This window comes from Phasianus colchicus, chromosome 5 (genome assembly GCF_987193195.1).
Source record: "Phasianus colchicus chromosome 5, bPhaCol1.hap1.1, whole genome shotgun sequence".
NCBI classification, from domain to species: domain Eukaryota; kingdom Metazoa; phylum Chordata; class Aves; order Galliformes; family Phasianidae; genus Phasianus; species Phasianus colchicus.
Window position 1 is genome coordinate 60774590 of NC_143440.1, and position 23826 is coordinate 60798415.

Genomic DNA, 23826 nt, shown 5'->3' on the forward strand with positions numbered 1-23826 from the left:
ATACCCAGCCCTACAGGAGCAGTGGGGTTTCCCCTGCAGAGCCGTTCCCTGAGCAGAGGGCTGTGCTGTGCCAGACATCGGCGGTGCTGTGGCGGAGCCCACACATTCCCCTGGCACAGAAATACCTCGATGTGGGCTGAGCTGTGTGAACACTCCCATCCAAGCAAGCACCTGCACTGTCACCAAAGGCAAACAAGGAGTAAAAATAGCGCTGCAATCCCTCACTGCTGTTGCTCTGTATTCCACAGAGGGGCTCTGGGGTAAGCAGTGCTGACAGCATCACCAGGATAAGCCCCATCATCATCAGGCCCCAGCACCACAGCAGGCTGCTAATATGGGCTATGGAGGGCTTATAAAGCAAAACGGGATTGAAAAGGGGGGAAGAACTGTGTTCCAAAAAGCTTAAAAGCTGGCATTGCATTTCTGCTCAGAGGCAGAGTGCTGAGCCTGCCCAGAATGTTAGTGGTAAAGCAGCAAGGTCTGAAGCCAGAAGGAACAAGGCAACAATGAAGAACAACCCTGGTACCAAAGCACATACACAGTCCTCTGCAAGTCTTTCTCTCATGCCATCTCATTCCATTGCGACCTGCATGGTTTGGCAAGACATTGCCAACTTCATCGAGACTTCCCTTTCCCAAACCACTGCCAGCACTACTGCTGCCCAGGCACTGGGGAGAATGGGGCAGTGCCTGCAACCTCAGTGATGGGGGAACCAACAGGACCCCTGCAGGCCCTGCCACAGTCCCCATTCCTTGAGCTGAGACCACTTCTCTCCTGGCAGTCAGAGGCAGGGGAGCAGATGGGTTCTTCCTTGCTGCTCCCAATCCTGGGCCTCCTGGGCCACTCCTCAGCACAGCATTTGTTATGGCACAGAATGCAATGCAGACAGCACTGCATCAGTGAGGATATATCAGTATATCCCCTCATGCACTACTGGGTGTGGTGCTGCACGAGGCTCCTCGTGGCAGAGGTACAGCAGCAATCTTCTCGACATGGAGCTGGCACCAATGTCTCTAAAGATCAGTAACTGCTGGCAGTGTTTGCTCTTTACCATGCAAACACTGAGCAGAGACAGCACTTCCTAGGCTCCATCTGCCGCCATGCAACATCAGCTCCTGTTGTTGTTTACTTGGAGGGGTGAAGGCAGAAATATACAGCAGCTGGATGGGTAGTCGTGAAGTAAAAACGCAGCAGGAGCAAAGCAGAACCGAGCACGTGATGCCCTGCAAAATGTGTGCCAGCTGTGCTGGGACAGCAGCAGGCAGAAGGGCTGACCCTGCCTTTGTGCCCCACTCAGCAGAAGGTTGGAACTCTGCTGCTGTGTGGGCAGAAATAAGAAAACCTGAGCTGGTGTCTGCACAGAGCCCACCAGCTGCTGCACCTGTAGAGGTGATGGCCATGCCCACGTCAGCTTTTGCCATTTCCTGCAGTGCTATCCCAGCAGCCTGACCAGGCACACAGTTTTCAGTGCTCAAAGCACGTGGCACAGGGACTCACGTGCCATTGCATTTCACTGACCTTAGAATGATAATCACAACACCCAGGGTTAGAAGGGGCCCACAGGGACCATCTGATCCATCTCCTGACTCCACACAGCACAGTGGAGTAATGGGGAAAAATGCATTTCAACATCATTTAAAACAGAATTTACAGATGTGCACAGTTCCACATCATCTTGGCAGCATCGCAGTAACAGGAAGAGCAGCACTGCATATTCCAAACCAGCAGTGTGCAGCGGCGCTTTGCAGCACAGTTACTCATCAGAGAGGGCCCTGTGTCTGTGCTGTGGCACATACAGTCCCTATTTAAGGACTGCAAAAGTTCCACAGCAGACAGCCTGCATGACATGCAGGTGGGCTGCACTGAGCTGCTGGGAGGGCTCTGCTGGGTCAGAGCTGAAGCATTCTGAGAAAGCTGCAAGTGTTTTTCTTTTGTTAATGTTGTTTTGTTGTTTGTTTAATTACAAAATTAACATTCTCTTAAGTGTTTGCACAGCAGCTGATGCAGGAAAAATAAAAGCTCACTGCCCAGACTGCCCTGGAGCTGCCAGGCCCCTTCCCCCTCAAGATGCAGAAGCAATGAGATCAAAGAGTAAAACCCAGCAGGGGCACAAGAGAAAACCCCTCATCCCAACTGTTCCAGACAGGGAAACCAGAGCTGAGTAAGCAAAGCAGCATTGGTTTAGCCAGGGGAAGCAAAAGGCTTCAGTTCCAGAGCTGAGTGCTAACCAGAACCAAGACCTCAGCAGCCATACGGCCTCCCCTCAGGCTGGGGAACAACAGAGCAACATGAAAGCAGGATGCACGAAGGTTGAGCTGCCCTCCTATAGCAGTTCTCAGCTCTGTGAATCATCAGAAGCTTAAGTGCATGAAGTAGCTTTCACACCAGTGCACAAAACCACACTGCAATGGAGCTGTCTTCCTACAGTCCATTAATTCCCAAAAAAGCCAGGAGCTGAGTTGCATTACTGTAGAGAGTTCTACTGTCAGTAGTTCCCTTTTACAGGGATAGGAGAGAATCTAAAAAAAAAATGTTCACAGAAGCCATGCAAAGCATCAGCACTAAACCTGTATTTGTCTTTCTCTCAGAGGAGGCTGCCCAGGTCATACCTTGGGACAACGACTCCTTTTTGCAGCCTGTCTCTTCCTCTCAGGGGAACAGAGATGCACACGTGCACCTTTATGAGCAAGGATGGTCCCAGGCAGTCCCTGCAGCCCAGCACAGCCTCATGAGCACACCCAGGCACAGCTGTGCTGACTTTGCATCATGCTAAGAGATGCAGTAGCCGCCTTCTTTTATCCTTATTTCGCTGGCTGCAGCAGGTGCTGCTTGTTGGCTGGCATTGGGCTCATCGCACTTCAATGCCCAAGCCTATCATAAAAACTGTACTTGAGATGTCTGCTTATGGGGGGTTGTTGCCTTCTCCTTTCCAGGTTTGCCTTTCTTTTGAGGGGAGGAGGGGAGAGTTTGGAGCCAATCTGTATAGCAGCACTTTAAGAGGGGATTTCACGGATGTTTGTGCTGACTATGCCAGCCCAGTTCCCGGGGTCTCCCCTTGCACGGATGTTATGTGGCAGCCACTTGGCTCACTCCTCTGTCAGAGCACATATTTGTGTGGGCAGCATGTGGTAACCATAAAGGCTGCAGAGCAGTGTCACTGCTGGGCACGGTGATGTGCTGCCTTGAGACACCTCCAGCACTGTGCTCGTCCTTCAAGGAAACGGCAAAGCTGCTGAAACTGAAATACAGTGTGATGATGGAGTGACCGAAAAGAGAGGAGGGGTAAGTGTGTTCTGCACTGTTCCTGATGAAGCAGCACGCGTCTGCGCAGGTGGGGGCTGGACATGTTAAATTCAATGAGTTTTAAAATCCCTTCAGGTTCTGGGACTTTAAAGGTCAGACTTTTTTTAGGGATGAATACTCCAGACTGAGGAAAGAATGGATGTTTCAGAACTGTACAATTACTGACATTTGAAAGTTTGTGCACAGATACAGCAGTGGTTACTCTAACTTGAAAGGATGACGTTACTTCTAATATAACTGAAAAATAAGGGGCTGCAAGGTCATTAATCTGCTGTGAGATGTCTACACCAGGTGCTGACAGCAGCGTGCTGCATTCCTCCTTATCTCACGCATTTCTGTCTTTGTAGCCTCTTTGGGAGCATGTTTGACATCTATCATTGTTGCCTTGTGTCAAAGCGGAACCAATCTGCCTCAGATAGCATGTCTATATGAGAATTTAGAGAACTCTTCTGGAAAGTGTGTGGTACCTCAGGAGGTGCCCAAGGGTTGAAGGCTTCCACTGCCCCAGCACCGCCGAGCACCGCTGCTGGGTGGGACTGAGTAAGGAGAGGACAAGATAAGGATTAACTCTTGTTTAGGAATGTAGGTAAGCAGGATGTGTGGTCAGATAAGAAAAGGACATCTGGAAACTCTGTTGCAACATTACACAAGGAATGGGTCAGGATCGGATTACTTCTGTCAGAGACTATGGGTCTTCTCCCATGCAAAGGAGACCCCCACTGCTCATGGCGGAACCATATGTTGATAAGTCAGGAATATAATGAATATGTATGCGAATTCCACTGATTGTGTATTCGTTCGGCCTATATCTGTACCAAGCTTCTTCCTTACATTGGGCAAGATAGGTGGAAATATCCCCCTTGCACCCAGTGCCTGCGCAGCAGTGATTAAAACACACCTGCTTCAAAATCTAACTTTGGGTTGTGGAGTCTGATTCCACGAGTCAGGACCACAGGTACACAGCTGGCAGCGCCCACTGCCCTGCAGCCAGCAGCCACACTCCGTGGTGCTCCAGAAGAGCTCTGGGCCACCTCCCCTGTATGCTGTCCATGCCTGGGAGCTGCAAACCCTGCTGGGGATTCTCCATGTCTGCTTGGCTTTATTCACAGATCAGGCTGTTTTGTTTTTGTTTTTCATAAAATTGCCAATATTAAAACTGTGTGTTTGATCTCTTGGTTTAAGTCTTCATCACTGCAGGAAAAGGAGTTCCTTGTGTCTGCTGTCAGTGAGCTGCAGTTGTGGCAGCTGAAGAGCCACCTTCAGTGCAATGCAATATTGGGAACATCCACTTCAATGACAGCAAAAAAAAGTGGGGAGCTGTTTCCACATTCCCATACTGTTCTCAGAGTGTTCATCACTCACTTGGTCAAAAAACACTTTTGGAACATTTTGAAGCTACCCATGGCAAAGGTAGGAGGCGGTTCCTGCCCTCCTGGGCCATGAGCTGCCCCCAGACCCCTGCAGGGATTGCTCTGCTGGCTGCTGCTATGGGGGGGGGGGGGGGGGCAGCCTGGGGGGCCACCTGAAGTGAGAGCTTTGAAGACATTGAAAAATATAGAAAGAAAAAAAATGTTGTTCAAAGAGTCTGCTAAACTCAGTCTTGTTTAATAGCAAGGAAGCACCCTCGACACCCACAGCTGCTCTCTGGTCCGTGCCTCCTCAGAGCTGTGTGCAGAGCTGTGAAGATGACGCTGTCATGGATGCAGCAGGACGAAGGCTTACGAGGAGGGGCATAAGGAACAGGAGGCTCACAGTGCAGAGCAATGCTCCCAGAGGCGCTCCTGGCCCATGCTGCAAACCAGCTGTGAGCCATCAGGGCCACACCACAGCAAGCAGAGCTGCACCCACTCCCTTGGCTGCAGCACACATGTGGTGAGGCATAAAGGAAGGAGGCCTGTGCCAATGCAAGGGTACAGCCCGAGGCTTCAGCAAGTGATGTGCATGTGGAGCATGGCCAATGCAGATAGGAATCCCTGCTGCAGATCTGTTCCAACCTGGGCTGCCCGCAGACAGTCCTGAGCTGCTCAAAGGTTTCCTTTTTCTCTGACTACAAATTTTTATTCAACTCATTTTTCTCCCACTGAAAAAAAAAATAAAATAAAAACAAACCAAGACACAACAACAGCTGAACAGGACTGTGGTAGGTCTGCAGATTTCTGCAAAAGAAGAGTTTAATTCCTGAGCAGCTCTCCCTGGTGCACCACTGGAGTGCAGGAGCTGAGCATGGGCACCAAGGCAGCCACCAACCATCCTCACCGAGGGTGCTTTGGGCAGTGGTGACTGGGCTCAACAGGGCTGCATGCTCATCTCTTCTACCCACTCAGATTTCCACTGTCTTCAGTGCCTGCAGATGCATTGTCCTGAGCATGTGCTACTACTGATGCACTCCTTGCTCTGCTGGGCACAGGGGTGGCTGTGAGCACTGCCCAGCCCTGGGGGACATCAGAGGTCCCTGCAGCCCATGTTCCTCAGCCCGTGTCCCACCAGCCACTTGCACCAGCAGATACAGGCAGCATTGGCCATGGCAGCACCTGCTGGGGTAAAGGCAATGCTGCTGGTGGCCCACTTACTTTGGGCTTTCTCAGCTGCCAACATTGGTTTGACTCTTCACTAAGCATCCAAATCCTATCTTTCTTCAGCAGGTCATCTTTGCTTGTTGGTGTGATGCTATTCCTCCACCCTCTTACTGTACAGATGGAATGCCATTAAGCCATCGTGGCTGAAGCCGTCCCCTGTTGTTGGTCCAGCAGCAGACTGCTGATGACAGCGTGCAGCTGGCGCACTCTGCTCCATAGACATTGTAGGTATTTTTGCAAAACCTGATTCACAACCTCAGCGAATCTGACCACAGTGACACACAGATTTCTAACTAATACTGAGCTGACAGGTGGAACTTACCTTGACAATTAATTAAAAGGACATAAAAAAGAATCAGCAAGGGAAAAGCACATCCACTATGTGCATGAAAGCTTGAAATTGAAGTCATCAAATAAGAGTAATAACACAGCATTAATGGGAAACAAAATCCTGAGAGCTGATACAGACTTTGCAGGAAGAATGTTGAGTTTGTTGTTTTATAAGGGCTTAAACAGCTCTGCAGCCCAGTGCAGAATGTCCAGAGGAGGAAAGCACCTCTCATTCCTTCCCTGAATCACACTGCACACTGCTGGGCTGTCCTGCAGCCCGGGCTGCCATCTGCTTCCTGGGAGAAAGGGCAACAGTGCTGCAAGGCTGGGGGAGCACCTGCATCTGCAAGGCGAGAGCAGTTGGTGAACTGTTTTCATCAAACGTATTTTTGAAAAGTGGTTTGTTTTGAGCTCATCCCTTTCCAGAAAACCCAACTGCTGATTACAATCACCTGCTGTGGCTGTAATCCATGTAAATTCAGGCTGTGTGCAGTGCCAGAAAAACCTCAGACAACTATTGCCATGAGTCCAATTCCCGACCATGCTGCCAAGTGTCCCCTTAGCAGACCCACACTGCCTTCCTGCAGGGTCCCACCCCAACCATCGCCCCTGGCTCTGGAGGCCAGACCCGGTGTCTCCTGCACACTCCCAGCCCCAGGGTGAGCCCCGTACCCACTGCGCAGCCCAGCAGCTCCACAGCCCATCCAGGGGCCTCCAACCTGCCCAAGACAGCCTCATACAGAGCCCATGGTGCTCTGGGGGCAGCTCGGAGCAACCTGGGGAGATGCAGTTGTCCCTGTGTGACAGCTGCTGCTGTGACTAGTGCTATTGTGAGCCTTGGGAGGTATGACAGGGCAGCAACATCAGTGGCCCTACTGACAACACACAACACAGACCAGCTGTCCTGCAGAAGCCACGCTGAAGCTGGCTGATGAGTTGTGGTGTTTGCAGAAGTGACAATGATGTCTGGAAGCCATATAAAACTCTTAGTGAGAGGGAAGGAAAGCAAAGCTCTCAGTCCTGTTTGAGAAGCGAGATGTGATGGGAGGACCCAGCAGTGCTGCACAGGATGGCAGGGGCTTGCAGTGCTATGGGTGGGAGGGCTGCAGCTCTCCGCTCAGCCCCTGGCTGCCCCCATGCTCCAACCCCACAGTGCAGGGCATGGTCGGCATTGCAGGACTGTGCGGTGCCAGCACCCGGCCGCAGTGGGCATCGCTGCCCCGAATCAGCCCAGTGCCAGCTCCGTTGTAGTAAAACATTTATTTGTTACAGTGATGTAAGCTACCATGGTTACAGTTTGTGAACTCACCACTGGCAACGTCTGACACAAGCGGTACTGCAGCTGTTGCCACCCAAGTTTTCATCGTTAGTTTTATAAAAACCTCAGACACCAGAAAAAAAAGGTATTTAGACTGAATGTGGCAGATGGGGATGGGGAATCTGTGAGCTGGGAAGGAATGTTTGTCCGACACCGCCGACCTCCAAAGCCTCTTGGCCTCAGCTGTGACTTGAAGAAATTGTCTGGGCAGTGTGAGCACGGTGTGACATCAATCCTTGGTGCACTGGGATCGCTTTGTTTTCTGCCGCGTAACCACGTTGGGGCAACTGCTTTCAGGGAGTGCAGCAGTGTGGGCGTCCTTCAGGTCAGCCCCAGCTTCTGTGCAAAGAGAGAACAGAGACAGTGAGGGTAGCCCACAGTGCCCAGCACCGTGCTGCAACCACCAGACAGACTGACTGACACAGACAGATGGACGGACAGAGGGATAGCAACACCCATGGCAAGGAATGGGAACATTCACTTCTCCACAATTAGAGAACTCCCCACTCTCTAGATTTGCTCCTGACTCCCCACAGGCAAAGCCCTTTTCTACAACAGCGATTTCACCTCTTTGCACAGTACTGGAAGTGTGCACAGAGGTGAAACACCAACATGAAGCAGTGGATGGACAGGAGCCCAGCGTTGGCCCTCGCCAAGCTTACATGCAAGTGAAAAGTCACCATGCAGAGAACGTGTAGCGTGTGCCCATCTGTCCCTGAGCAGCCACACTGTTGGTCTTGTCCCATGGGAGTGTGGGGACCTGCAGCTCCACAGAGCAACTGCAGCCCTGCACCTCGCTGCTGCCGGCCTTGCGGCCCCACTTACCTCTCAGCACCAGATACAACCAGGCCTGCACCCAGCGTGGCCATGGCTTGCTGCAGGACACAGCTCTCCAGCTGTTTGCAGCCACGTACCAGGGCCTGCAAGACTCCCTGCCCACCACCCTCGGCCCAAGAGAGCATGGGGAGAAATGAGCTGTACTGGAACCATGACTCTTTTTCTCATTTTCCTGTCCAAATTGAATTCCTGTTCAAGACATGCACACGCACACATCCCTGTGATGCAGGGAGACCCAGGCAGCTCCAGGTCCCGTGCTCCCCTGGGCTGCAGTGCTGCTGTGTGCCCAGAACGCAGTTCTATGGCAATGCTCTGCACCCAGCAGTTGCCTGTGTGGCTCCACAGTGTCAGGACATACTGCAGCACCATCGCCACATCACTAATAGCCCCAGCAGCTCCCAGCAGGTGCGTGCACCCCATACACAGTGCAGTGCACAGTGAACGTTCTCCTTGCCACTGCTCTCCATCTCAGCACCACTCCTGAGGGGCTCTGCAGGGCTCTGCAGGCCAGGGGGACCCAGAGGTGCCACCAGCCCTTCCCAGACGCTGGAAGTCCCAGGGACAGCACTGAGCTAGCACTGACCTGTCCCTGCCTGCAGACTGGTAACAATCCATATCAACTGATAACAGCTGTCAGCAATCTGAAGGCTGATACCAACCGAGTAACAACTTCAAATGACCTGGCAGACGTGGCTTGTTCCAACATGACAGAGGCAGCAGAGCTCATTCTGTTTATTTTCATACAGACAAAGCTTCAATATCGTCTCTCTGCAACCAACAATTTGCCGTGTTTGCTTTTTTCTTTTTTAGATTCTTTCCTTGCAAGCTAAGCTTCCTTTTTGCCACAGCATCAGCCTTCACGCCTGGCTCTTGTGAGTAAATCAATGGCATTAGCACTCACTATCAGCAAGATCAGAAAGCTCTGCCTTTTGGCTCACATTACTGATGCAAAGTGTGGGTGCTTTAACCCATTCCAGACTCCCTACCCTGCACACTTGTGTTCCATCCATGCTGCCATGAAAGCAATGCCACGACCACATCCAAGCAGACAGTCAGAATACGGCACGTTCGTTCTTATTTCCAGCGCTGCCTTTGTCCAACACTCAGAGCATGCATGCACAGTGCAGCACAGCTTGGCAGCAGGCCCAGAGCCACTGTCCCCGCCTGCCCTGCAGTGCTGCTGTTCCTGTGTGCCCTGGGGATGTGCCAGTGGTGACGGTGCTGCGGTGCAATACTTACCTGGGGCTGCCACTGTGGGTCCAGGCACCCCGCACAGGTGAGGTGGCACAGCCATGGTGCTGATGCTCTTTTAGCAAAGCTCTGATGCTCTGGCTGTTAACATTGGTTACATACAGGAAAAGGGTTTCTGCATACAGTAAGACCATTTTCCTTTAAAATGATGGTATGTGGCCACGAGCATCACACTGTGACAAAAGAGCACGCTTGTGCATCTGAACAGAGGGCAGGAGACGCTGCTGCAGCACTCAGCAAATGCAGGGGCAGCTCAGTGCAACCCCTGTATCTGTGTCACAGCCAGCACTGAACTAAAATGCATGCAGAAAAACGTCTGCAAAGAGAAAGCATTGGATGCATGGTTTCAGTAAGCAGGACCCTATTGATTTTGCTGTGATTTGTTTTTTTTTTTTTTTCAAACCAGAACTTTGACCTACCTTAAAATTACTTCCTAAATTACCATGGGAGAGGCATTGTGTTATTCTGTTACTGCTGCTATTGTTCCTTTTAGAGGGTGAGTGCACATCACTTGTTACAACAGCACCTTAAAGGAACAGGACAGTACATTTTCTTGAGATACTGTAAGTCTGACAAATGCTGCCACTCTGCAAGCAGTACCTCCAAGGCTCCAGTTTCTCCCAATTAGTGAGAAGCAGTAGTAAATGACAGCAGCTGTGACCATTACTTCTGCTTGTTGGGTCAATCATGAGGATAAACACCCACTGCCTCTCTGCGTAGCACCTGCTGCGGCTCAGGGTGCATTTGCAGATGGTGCAGGAAGAGCCACGCTGTGCTTTTTCAAGGACACATGAGCAGTGTGTGCTGGCAGCAGCGGGACACGGGGACAGGCGGCTGCAGGACACACAGACACAGGGACAGCCGGATGTGGCAGAACTGTCATCCACCACAGCTTGGGCTGACATTACTCAGAACTGCAACATGCAGGCACAAGGTGGTGACCGGCAAAGTTCTGGTGTACTCTGAGAAATGCCAACATCTCTGTGCTGCACGAAGCAGAGCTCAGCCCCCAGCAGCTCCACAGGGTGCAGCGATGGCTGCAGGAAACCACTGGGCCCAGCACTGGCACCGTGCTGCACAGTGGACACGACTGCTGGCAGGGCTTCACCACAGGAGAATGGGAATGGGCCCTGCCATCACCTGCTGTTCCTGCAGGGCCCTGTGGGATGTGTCCCTATGGTGACACACAGCAAAGTCCCCATGGGACAGCACTGCTCTGCAGCACTGGGGGCATCGCCCACCCCAATCACGTCCCCATGCCCCAACGCCTCTTCTGCTCATTACTGCAGATCTGCACTGGTGCCTGGGGAGAGTTTTCCTGCGAACCAGAGCACATTGGCAGAAATAAAGCCACATTTGCACCCAGAACTGAACAGTACCATATATTCACTGTCAAAAACATGCCCAGAATATCAGCAGAAAGGCAGCACAGAGAACAACTAACACAACCAGCTTTTCACCCAACAAAACCCTGCTTCTGCATCCAAACACAACTTGAAGCAGCCCTCTTTAACAGAACGAGTGTGCTTTCAAAAAAGGGTTAGGAGTGGATTTAAGAAACACGTAAGAGAAAGCGTTGTGTCAGAAATCTTAGTACAAATAAACATATTTCTGTTTTTTTTTCTCCTTGCCTGGTGCTTGTGAAACACAGAGACCCTCCCACAAGCAAAGTGTTGGTGACTGTTTTCATAGAGCATGAGCAGCAAGGTGCCAGCCAGGTGCAGCACTCTGCCTTAGGGTGCTGCACACTACATCAGGGTGCTGCACACTCATTCATCCAGCCCAAAGGGGTTCATCTCAAGGACAGCAGCTCCTGGCTGCCCACTCCCCTCCCCAAGGCCTTCCCTGCATGCCAGCACTGCGTGACCACAATGGGGTAAAGCCACATCTGGGATTCTTACATCAGTGTTTTGGTTTCCAAAGAATTAGAAAATTTCCAGCACATCACTGAACAAATACTTCAGTGTCACTCTTCTGACCAAGAGATATCCTGGCACTTTTTTCTGCAACTATCTGCTACAGCTCTGGTTTTGCAGAACAGAAAGGACAGAAGATTTGCCCCTTCCCAAGGCTTCCCACACTTGGAATGAGCCGGTCCTGAACAAGTTGGAACATCCTGCTGTATGTTCACCCCCGTGGCAATGGCACAGAATGAACACGCTGTGCACACCCAGAGGATGCTCCTCTCCGATGTGAGCAGAGCCCTAAAGCCACCCAGGTCTGCAATGTTAGCGCAGAGTTAAACAAACACGGTGACATATGGTCCTTCTAAGCTGCTTATACAAACGTACTGCAGATAGATTACTCAGCTTCAGTGTTTAGAAAATCGATTCCTTTGAGTAAGAAATGAAAAATATAAAAATAATCCCCCCCCCCCCGAAGCTATTAATAGTTGAGCACTTTCACAAAACATCAGACACACGTCCAGTTTTAGACAACACACAAAGCATTTCCATTTGATGTTTTCAAAACGCACAATTAGGACAAGTACCTCAGCAGAGCACACAGAAAGGTGCCTCCTTACCCATCGTAAGGTGAAGGTACCGGCTGCAGAGATCCAGCTCCTCCAAGGACCATTACCCCCCTTTGCCCAGATTCACCACGCCTTCATTTTCAACCTTGCACAACTTGGACAAACACACGGCTAGCTCTGATGGTGCGCTATGAGCTTCTTTCTGTCCGTACGCCCCCCTCTAGAAGATTGTGGTCTTCCAGAGAAATCTGGAGGGATTTTTTTTTTAGCTTTTCCAGCAGGAAACAGGTATTCTAATTTTGGTGCTTCGTTTCCTTTCTGGTCTCTGTACTTCCAAAGGGAAGAAAAAGGGCTTTCTAAAAAAGAAACAGCCTCTTCCTTCCCTGCTCTTTCCAGCACCACCTCCAGCTCCCGGCTCCTGCAGCCACTGGAGCACAACCACAACCCGCAGGCTCTGCACACCAGCCCTGAGCGCGGTGCCCTGGGGATGCAGGAGACAACTGTCCCACACCGGCCCTGGGCCCAGCACTGCGTGTGCGTGTGCCTGAGAGCCAGAGCACCTGCACACAGCCGCTGGGCTGTGCTTCCTCCAAGCACAAGCACGCAGAGTGTAAAATTTAACTGTTCTATCACTTTAGTGGTCACAAAGCCCGTATAAAAAACCAGTATTTAGCATCTGAGAATGCACTGAGATGGCTCAGTTAAGCTGTCTTTGATTTAAATGTGATGACCATATGAGTTTAATTAGTATTAATTTTCAAATTTTCTTCAAAATGAGCAGAGCAGCAGAAGCACATTTGTCACCCTCACAACAGGGGTGTTTGAGCTGTTACCAACTATTGCCATATGCTCAAGGCTGACATCGTGGCCTGACAGCATCCCAAGGGCACGACAGCCAAGCAGCACATCATTGCTGAGGTGTGAAATCTCCCAGCCACTCTGCTGTGCGCAGGGACTACCGATGCAAACCACAGTGCTTACAGGAGATGGGCTCCTAAAAGCCTGGAACGAGTGAGGTCACTGCCCCCAGCGCTGCCCTTGTCTCTGCACACTGCCGCCCCCCACTTCCCACTGTCTCGAGGTGCTGGCACACACAGGAGCTCAACACATTCCATTTCCACATCGCAAAGCAGGGAGCAACCGATCGGGCACCGGTCCTGTTGGAAGGCAGCGGTGTTCCCAGCCGTGCACCGACACTGCGGCGCGGGACAGGAGGGGACCCTCAGCCCAGCATCCCCTGCACGCTGCTGGGCGCCCCGGGCAGTCACCGCCAGGCTGGCTGGGTGTACCGAGTGAGTATTTTATTTTACACAAGAGAACAACACAGCGTTGTTGTTTCTGTACAGCATCTGCCTAAAAACAAAGGCAACACCATTATCATGGAAAAGAAATATACAGTCTGACCATTTTAAAAAATATCATTTTACTGATTGATCCAGAAGTGGTTATTTGTTAGCTTGGAGGAAATTTCATTTCCTTTATAAAAGGCTTTTTCTGTGAAAACTCTCTCTTGTGTTTTCTGCTACCGCAGAACCAGGAAGCCAGTCCTAGAGCAGGGAAGGCACTGGTGCTGTTTCATGCTTTTTTTCACCCCTTAACCTTTTTTTTTCCCCTTTTTTTTTTTTAAACTCTGAATGTTGCCTTCTGTTTGGATACTAAATAAAACCAAATGGAAACTAAACAAAACCCTGTGTGCACTGGGTGGCTTATAGAGAACCCCGCATGGACAAACCATCACTCAGTGAGACAACAGTGGACTTCCAAATCCAATTCCCCAGGAGAGGGAACTTCACACAACGTTTGGCATTTTGTTTGTCAGAGAAATAAAAAGTAAACTTAAAAAAAAACCCCAAAGGCAGGTCACACAGTGCTTTCCAATATCCACTCAGAGCTCGAGAACGTCGCTGTTCCGCCCTCCGCGCCGGAGCGGCCCGCCTGCGCCAGCATCCCATTCATGGAGAGGCTGCGCCGGGAGCACAGCCCCGCGTCCTGCTGGCAGCGGCACAGCAGCAGCTCGCCGCCCAGTGACAGCCTGCGCTTGGCTCTGGACGTGGTGGCCGGCAAGGTGAGGAACTTACTTGGCTTGGATTGTGCTCTTTTGTACGTGGGGACCCCTTTGTCAGAGTCGGGGGGACGGCTAGCTAGCTGCAGAGCAGTGGAGTTATTTCTGTTAGTGTTTTGGGACTCGATACTCATGGCAGCTTCACTCTGCGGCTCGCTGCTGGGCTTTGGCCCCGGCTTCCGCTTCGGCTTCTGGGCAGCGGAGGTGCCGGCGGCCCACGCGTGAGGAGAAGGCGAGGTAGTGGTGGCCTCCGGGCCAGGGCTGGGCTCCGGTGAGGGTCCGGCGCCGTCGCTGGCGGCCCGGCAGCACTGGGCGGCCTCCTCGTGCCCCACCGCCTGCTTGGAGGCAGACTGGGACAGCGCCCCGCCGCAGCCCTGCACCTGGGCCCCGTTCGTCTGCGAGTAAACGTTGCTGACCTTGGTGGCCTTGTGCTGCCCGTTGTTGTTGCACACCTTGTACCGGATCATGAGGATGATGATGAACACGAGCACTGAGGCCACGATGATCCCGCCGATGATGATAATCATGGTCCCGCCCAGGAACTGGGACTGCATGAAGTGGCAGCGCACGTAGTCCTGCTCGGTGGTGAACTGCGTGCAGCCCACCACCCTGGTGGCGGTCAGCGAGGTGATCCCATCGTCGTAGATGGCCAAGACGCACAGGTCGTACATGGTCCCAGCGGCCAGGTTGTTCACCAGGAAGGTTTTGCTCGTGGGAGGTATCATCCTGGGGGCGAGGACATTGGCGTTAACAAACCCGTGCTGCCGCAGCCCCCTCCCAGCCCACCTGCCAGAGCCCTCCCCTGGCAGCGCAGTCCTGGCCCTGGCAGCAGGCAGCACCACGCTCCCCCCACACAGCTTGTCTGGACAGAGCCCTTCCCGAGAGCAACCGTAGCTGAAATTAAGAAAACAACAGTTCTGAAAGGTGTGACAGTTACAGCCCAGACTCAGAACAAAGCCACCCAATGCACAGTGCATGCACGCTCCCTCCTCCCAAGCAGCACCGCCACGCCAGCAGGGTGTGCTTGCAGAAACGTGTTTGCAGGCAGCACTGTCCCCGTGCTTCCATTAAACTGAGCGCGTTAAGATCCACTTAGCTCATCTAACTTCACAGTCCTTCTGCTAATCAGATTACTAAAGAGGATCAGAGGTCTGTTTTGGATTCTCTAGAAATAACCCAACCCACAGCCATTTCCCAATCTGCATTACCCCCTCCACCAGCCAAGAGCCGGGCTGTGGCCGGGTGGTGCGGGCTGACAGCCCTCTGAGGAGTGGGCAGAAAAAAGCTTGCACCAGCAACCAGTGTGGAGCAACGGGGAGGGGCTGGGCTGGGCTGGCGGTGCCATACCTGTACACCAGAGAGTCATCATAAGTGCCATTGTACTGGATCTGAAACATGCGTATTCCAGGTATGTTTCTTTGAAAATTGAATTTCAGCAGAGCAGTAGATGACGTCGCTTCAGCAACAACCACCTTCTTGTCTTGGCTGACTTTTGTATCCCCATTGCTGCTGCTTGCATTGGAGCCCGACTTGGTGGACGTTGAGATATCCGAGGAGCCAGGGTCAGGCTCATGGATGTGGTTAGTGCTGTTCAGCAAGTGAGGGAGTTTGATTATGTGCAGGTCCACCGTCTGCGTGGCTTCCCCTGCTGGGTTGGAAGCGATGCAGGTGAAAGAGCCCGTGTCCTTCACCGTTGTTATGAGGATGTCAAGTGTACCATTGTCATACACCACAGACCTTGTTGCGTTAGAAATAAGTTTGCCCTCAGGTGAAATCCAATGAATTGCTGGTTCTGGATCCCCCCGGGCCTTGCACCTCAGCGCTGCCCTTTGGCCCTCCAGCACCCTCAGCTCGTGGGTGTGCCTGGTAATGAGAGGAGGTTCGCACAGGAACTCCTCCTCAGGGATTGACCAGAAGTACCGGCCCGACAGCAGCTGGGGAGAGGCACACGTCTCCAGGTCGTCTTCTCTGGAGAGACGCCTCAGCCACAAGAGCTCACAGTTGCAATGCAAAGGGTTTCCACCAAAGCTTAACGCAAAAGTAGAGGGGCTGATAATTCCTGAGGTTGCCAGTACCTGAGCTCGCTGAAAGAGAGGATCAGGTGGTAGCTTCTGCAGTTTGTTAGACGTGACATCTAACCTGGTCATCTTGTGGAGGTGGGAGAAGGTCCCCTTAGGAATATGATCAATCATATTGTGGTCCAGACTGAGGGTGTGCAAGCTAACCATCTTTTCCACAGCATCCCAGGGGATGGTTTCCAGGTTGTTGTAAGACAAATCCAATTCCTCAAGAGCTAAAACATCATCAAAAGCTGTGGAAGAAATAAGAGTCAGCTGGTTGTTGTTAAGTATCAAGTGGTGAAGATTGGAGAGCCCACTGAACATGTCATTGGTGATCTTAGTCAATCGGTTGCTGTTCAAATGCAAAGCCCGCAAATTGCGCAAGTCAGCAAACGCGTGAGGTGTGATAAAACTGATTGTATTCCTGGACAGCGTCAGGTCCACGAGGCTGGTCATATTGGCAAAGTCTTTCCTCTTGATATTTGTAACAAAGTTGTCTGCCAGCCGTAATTCCACAGTCCTCCTGTCAATGTTTGGTGGAACAAATAAGAGCCCTTTCTTGGCACAAAGGGTCGCAAGGTTTGGAGACAAAATCTGACAAACGCAGCGCTTTGGGCAGATCTGAGCTCTCACTGCTATGCCAATGAACAGCAGAAACAAAAGCAGTTTTTCCATTGTAGATCAGGTTCACGAGCCTGTAAGGAAGAATAAATGTCTGTTAATGCCTGCAAGATTAGCAAGTATATCATAACAGAAATCATAAGAGAAGCAGAGGAAAACTGTCTATGATTAAATCATGAAACAGGCTCACAGAACAGAGTTTCTCTCTCATCTTATTACCAGATGTCTTATAACTGTCCATATCCTGACATGAAGGACAACTGAGATTTTTGTACGTATGCATACACACACATATATGCACATATACACATGCATGTGCAAATAACAGCGCGGTTTGGAAGCATCTGGTGGCTCTGTGCATTGCAGCAGTGGTGCCTTCAGAGCCCCTCCTGCTCGAGTTTGTGCCCAGGCTCCTCCAGCACCACCATCCCCACCACTGACCTTTCAAACTGATGCTTTGACCTCATGATCTGGAGTTATTTTATGATTATGCCATTTGCATACTGGAAAAAGGGATGTTTCATGTACGCTTTACTTGCTGAGCTGAAACCCTCAGTGACCTCTAAATCATGCAATAGGTTTATAACCATTTCTACTGAACATTTAAGCTCTTAATGCTATTTTCGGAATAAACCCAGAAGGGGCTAATTTTATGTCATTCAAAAAACAATAATGTGCACCAAGAAAAAAAAACATCAAGAAAACTCCTGAAAACAAACACCTGAATAGTAGTGGAATATGGGCTAATTTTAGAGCATTGCTGTTTCCCCTGATGCCACAGCAGCACCGCACTCCTATCCCAGAAACTCTGACAGTTCAATTATCCTTATCTTTTACACTGCTAGATCCAGGAACTGCACAGGGTACGAAAACAAGGAAGATAACAGCCATGCCCAGAGAAGTTAAATGCAATCATCTATCAGCAACTCTGTTAAGAACTCCACGAGGGCTACACGGCCCATTTCTGAACACCCCTTTGCCACCCGCCTCCACTGCAGCACACACCAGTGAACGGATGCAAAGCTGTAGCCCACGTTTGCCTCACTTCCAAAAAGTGAGATGTGGGCAGGAGCTGAACAACACGTGCGCGTTCTAGGAGAAAGGCTGTGCAGCAGTAAACACCTGGCTGCAGCAGGGCTGCACAGTGGAAATGAAACAGTCAGCTCCCTTTGGGACTGACAGAACTACTCGTACACAGAATACAGATACATCACAGAAACACAGAATCACAGAATCACAGAACAATTCGGGTTGGAATCTTGAATCTTCAAGGATATTTAATGTCAAAATAATAATTATTTCTCCTGCTGTCCAGCCATCCATGATCCATCTATGCTGCCATGCAAAAGTAGTTGCAGAAAATTGTTGTGAAAATGCCAGCCCCTAAAACTTGCTTTTCAGCACCACTATTTTTTTCTTTTGCTAATACTTTTCATGACTACGGATCCCAACCAGTAAGCCCTCATTAAAAAATAAAATAAAATAACATAAAAAAGAAGTCTTCAACCATCAGATTTAACTTAAATAATGACTAGATACATCACTGAAGGCACAGCCTATCATTCCTGTAGTTTTGGGAACCATCCCAAACCCCCTGGTGAAATCTCAGAACATATGGCTTCCTGATGAGTCAATCCATCCATGCTAACGTGCTGCAGGCTGCAGGCATTGCACTGCTGCGGCCCTACTGCCCCACCAGCACTGCACAGCAGGGCAGGGCACAGTGCCACGTGGGGCTCCTCCCCAGGGAGATGGCAGTACCTGGATGGGGACTCCCAGCATCCACCCCATGTCTGTCACATGCCAGCAACACTTGCTGAAGACAATCTGTATTTATCTGACAACTGGAAAAGGATATAAAAACAAATTTCCTTTTTACAGCCAGCTGAGAGTGCAATTTGTGTGCTATACAATCCAACACGGCATCAATTTATATGGGACTCCTTCAGCGAAAACTGGCCATTCTTGGGCTGTAAATGCACCAATTAAATTGGTTCCCTTCCCTGTTATCCTCACGGGAGGCAGCCCGCTCTTGTCAGGAGCTGTAAACTTTTAGAACGAAACCTTTTGCACCTCTGCTGGGGACAATTTTTTGCATTAATTGCAGCAGAAAGCAAACCTCCCGGGCAGCATTTACATACATTGGCAGGGTTACATTTCACACCTCTTGTGTCAGCATTGTACACGGGCATGGTTCTGCAGGTGCAAACAGGACAGTTCTGACCCTGACCAGAGGATCACAGAGCCCTGCAGGGGCAGCCTGCTCCATACGCCCTGAGCCTGCTGGGACCCCAAGGAGCCACCTCCCCAAGCAGGTGCCACTGTTCTAGATGGGATTTTCTATCTCACCATACATTTGGTTCACACAAACTCAAAACAGACTTCAAAGCTCAGCAGCATCCACAGCTGGATCACCAAAGGCCCTGGTCATCCCGGCTTGGGAACACCATCCTCACTTAGATTTGCTAACACAATACCACTAATTTAGATTTGTAGCTGTGATTAAGGAAATGTGCTCAGCACTTCTCAGTTTCAGCCAACACTATTTTCAGAAGTAGGCAAAATTAAAACAAAGTCAGCAAGGTGCGTTTTAGCACTGTAGAGGGCAAAGCTTCAGACAATTCTGTAAGACTCAGTGGACACAGTGTCAGAAGCAGACACAAATTCACAGCCTGCACACAGTGACCTCCATTCCTACACTGCCCAGACAGCAGGGACCCTCCTCACCCTTCCCAGCACCTGGGCTGCCCACACCAGAGGGAACCAAGCCCTCCGACCTCCCGTTCCATCCTCTGCACAGCAGATGCTGTAGCACACAGCTCTCCAGCTGACAGTGGGACACGCTGTGCCGACGGCCCTCCATCACTCCTGCTGCACGTGACAATGCAAATAAAATGCTGCCTCCTGTGCCTGTCATGGGAGCAGGCACAGACCCTTCCTATCAAAGGTTTTTCATCCTTAATTAATGACTCACTGCTGGAACAAGGCGGTAGCTGCCCTCTGCCACTCTGTGGAGCTGGCACAGAGACTGTAGTGCTCCCTCAGGGAGATGCCTTGTCCCTTAGCTGCAGCTGGGACCAGAACTTCCCCACAGGTGAAACCTGATGGAGGAGGGAAGGGTGACCTCAGACAAAGCAGAGAAGCACTACTGACCTGTGAGAGAACCCTCCCGGTAGGGCCGCCTGGTCAGAGAGGCAGCTGCCAGTGCCACAAGTGGCTGGTACTAGTGGACACCAGACCTCAGAGCAACACTGGGGACTGCTTCCTTCTTTTGTATTCCCAGGGACCAGAGAGGGAAGCCCAGAGAGCACAGACAGTGCATCCCATCTTGCACTGAGCAGCAGGCAGCACCCCTGTGTGGTTGCTGCCCCATCCCTGAAGATTTTCAGGCAAGGCTGGATCAGGCCCTGGGCAACCTGATGGAGCTGTGGTGTCCCTGTGCACTGCAGGGGAGTTGGACTGGATGGTTTTCAGAGGTCCCTTCCAACTCTAAGGCTTCTATGAGTCTATGACTTTAACCAGGGCTATGACTTTAACCAGGGCTGAGCTAGCACCAATAGGATCATTTAGCACCCTCCCAGGTCTATCAAGTCTCCCATGCTGCAGCTTGAGAAATGCTGTTGGCAGGTGCTGGGGAGAATGAAGGGAGCAGATAAAGGTGGGCGCATGACTCCCCTCCAAGCGTGGCAGCCATGAGAGGTCTGTCTTCATGCTCAGATGGCCCAACGAGACCCGGAGGTGCTGCAGGATCCTGCTGTTGCCAAGTACCCAACCGTTCCTGTAAAACTGTTCTTTATCATTCACAGAGTTTTTGTTGTTTTTTTTTTTTTTAGAAGTGTCAAGTAAGTTGCCATATAAATGCAGGCAAAGCTTAAAATAAAGCTGTGTGTTTGTACAAGTGCTCACAAGTGCTCTAAAAGCTGTGTGTCTTGCATAGATGAACTGGTATTTGCAGCTGAAGCACAGCACATACATTTATTTCACTTAATAGGAACAGCCAACCCACACACGGCATTGCATTGCACAGCCTCAGCTGTGTGCTCCCAGCACTGAGCAGCTCACCTGGTTCACAAAGCACTGCCTAAATCCCACTGCTTGCTTAAAGCATCAAAAAGAAGGAAAGAAAACAAAGGGGCAAATGCTAATTTCCTACAAAGGTATGCAGTGCTTTCATCTAGTGCTTGGTGTCTGCAAAGAGATGAGGACCATCAAGCTCCTTGTGTGATATGTGTGATTCGAGTAAAAAAGACTCTCAAAAGAGAAGTTTTAGATGAGTTTTTTTACAACATTTTTTGAGTTATTCAGCGCCTACAAAAATTAACTGTGAGTTACAGCTGGCTTCAGAACTCACTGCTGTGCAGATGCTACGATAGTGTCTCCCAGGAGCCCTGTCAGCCTCCAGCTCTCTGCTCTCACCAGGACGTGCCACAGCACCACTGCTTTCCTCTTAATGACCTGAAATGATTGCATGAAGGAAGAGCCCCCAAACTACTGCTCCTATTTCAGAGCAGAGAAGTTCTCCCCTTTAATCACTTTTTCCAGCTACAGAGAGGTTTCTCCCATTGATAAAGCCCATGCAGGGAGCCTTCATGCCTCCCGTTTAGTACTGTGGGATGTGCACCCCAGGAATGGTCACAACAGCCCCATGCCTGGGACTGTCACGCTCTCCCTGCCCCACACAGCTGGGGCTCAGGTGCCAGCAGCTCCCATGCTCGAATCAAAGGCCTCAATCAGCAGCGTGCTGTGAAAATAAGCAAGTGCCCATCACTTCACGTACCCACTTCAGGTCATGGATAGAGCCAGTGAATTTGAAATGTCTGCCTGGAGTTGAACCAGGGGACACAGGAACGACAGCACTGCTGTACTGAAATTGCTTCCCTTTTCCTGTCTGTGGCTTACTGATTTTTTTTCCCCATCTTCACTGGGAGCAGTAATACATTTTAGGATATTTAGTGCAGCATTTTGCAGATTTGTCCAATGCTATAAAGATTCATTTCATATTGAGAACTATGTGACAAAGGGAAGCAGCAGGATACAGCATGCAGTAAATTATTAGCAAACTATTTCCGCAGCATCCAATCCTGTTTGGATTGTAGGTGCTGCACATGGTGAGTGTGTGGGGAACCTGAGCACAGCGCTGGTGAGCTGCAGCCAGCTGCTAATGCAGTGCCTGCCTCACACATAATCTGTCATCACTAAGGTCATGGCAGAACCTGCTGACTGCATTTCCTACCCCTCCCAGCCTCTGGAGAAGCTGTGATTTTCAAGGACTTTGCAAATGCAATTTCATGGTGGGGAAAAAATGTCCAGAAGCTGTCTGTATTCACCTGCTGCAGATGAAGGATGGGGAAATAGCTGGCATGAGCCTCGAAAGGCATCTGGCAGCCACACTAATATGGGCGCATACTTAAGCGGAAAACGCAAAGCTTCAATTTCACAAAGGTCAATGGTTTGTAAACACGTCTGAGTGTTTTTCTGAAACAGAAACACAGCACCTACAAATCAAAACACTCAGACCAACACGCCATCCCTGGGGAACCCCATCCCTGGGGAACCCCATGGCTGCTCAGCACTGCAGGACCTCAGGCAGCTCTGCACCCAGGTGGTGCCCACTGCCCGCTCCCCACCGCCCGTCACCTGCACCCTGGGAGGCCACAGCAGGGTGGGCAGCAGCCAGGGCTCCTCCTGCCCACCCACTTGATAAGCCTTCCTCGTTTTCCTCCAGCCTTAAGCCTTAAACGATACACACTCGAGGTAATGCATTTTGGGAGGCAATTTTTTCTTCCCATAATGAGGTCTAAACCTGCAAGATTCAAGTGAAAAATAATGTCTGTTTTAAAAGATTTCTAAGGAAAGCAGAGCCAGTATTTGTAAGACCCAGACTGCACTGCACACGTGCTGACACCTGTGAGCACAGCGCTCACCGTCTCCATAAGCAGAACTCAAGGCACGGAGCCAAGCAGAGAGGCTGCCCTGGGCTGGGAGGAGAGCACAGCCATCAGCCTTGGGCTGGGAACTGAGTGTGGTCACCAGCCCGACCCCAGCAGACCCTCAGCTGTGGGGCAGGGGCTCAGGAACAGCACAGCAGAAAAACAGAAGTAGGAAAGGATCAGAGGAAGGCTCATGACCAAAATAGCTGTGTCTCACTCCATTCCCAGGGCAAGGGCAGCTCAGGTGCACTCAGAAGGGTATTTTGGTTTCTCTTCCCCTCCCACACAGCAGTCAGGGCAGAGACAGAGCACTGGGTGCTCCTTGTGCCCCTGGCACAGCCAAGGTCAGGAGAGTATCAGTGCTGTCAGTCCCTGGTTCTCTCTCTGTTATTGGGCCCACTCTGTCCAGAAACCCTTCTCTTAAGGGCATTTGCTCAGTGACTGAAGATGGACAACGGCATGGGGCACAAGCCACTCTCCAGCTATGCATTAGGCCTTTGGTCAGCATTCCTGGGCGTGGGACACCCTGCAACACCCGAATTCCTGTGCTCGCGTCTGCCACACGGCAAACACATGGCACTGCTTATTTATACAGTTTTCAATTAAACGTGCTACAGAAAACTTCTAGCAAAGCGTATGTGCAACAAGCACTTCCACAGGGAGTTGGCCAAGTGCTGCATTTACACACACACACACAACCATGACCGCCCACCAGTTCTCCCAGCTGAACCCTCCATTTATATCGTCACGACTTTCAGGACAGTGGTGTTTGCTCAGATCACAGCCCAAGCAGCACAGACTTCCACAGACGGGTCCAACCCCTCTGCTGTGAGCTGAGCAGAAACAAAAGCCTGGTGATGGTGGGGTGACGAGGGCAGCAGGGCAGTACTGCAGGGCCCAGCTGCCAGCACCATGCCCACTGTGCCCGCTGCCCACCCGCCCCTCCTAGAGCACTGCCTTCAGCTGCTGCGCTCTGAGAGGAGCAGTGTCTTGGGCAGCATTAAAGGGAGCTGAATCCATTATTAATGTCAATTTCACACATTTCTCAGTTGTCACTCTGCTATG

General features: G+C 51.0%; 1 protein-coding gene across 2 annotated transcripts in view; it reads right to left on the minus strand.

Annotated features, from left to right (window-relative positions):
* Nucleotides 1-7467: 7467 nt before the first annotated feature.
* LRFN5 (leucine rich repeat and fibronectin type III domain containing 5) overlaps nt 7468-23826 on the minus strand; it is a 48559-nt gene continuing 32200 nt past the window's right edge. Inside the window, exons 2-4 of one of the 2 annotated variants that reach the window (XR_016467207.1) lie at nt 15498-16905; nt 12140-14876; nt 7468-7866 (exon numbers count right to left, since the gene is read on the minus strand). Coding sequence is in view for 1 of the 2 variants with exons in the window: in XM_090141966.1 (XP_089998092.1) it covers nt 7757-7866; nt 14167-14876; nt 15498-16885 (2208 nt within the window). In the remaining variant the exon portion in view is untranslated. The remainder of the gene's footprint in view (nt 7867-12139; nt 14877-15497; nt 16906-23826) is intronic. The other variant, XM_090141966.1, reaches the window with a different exon arrangement.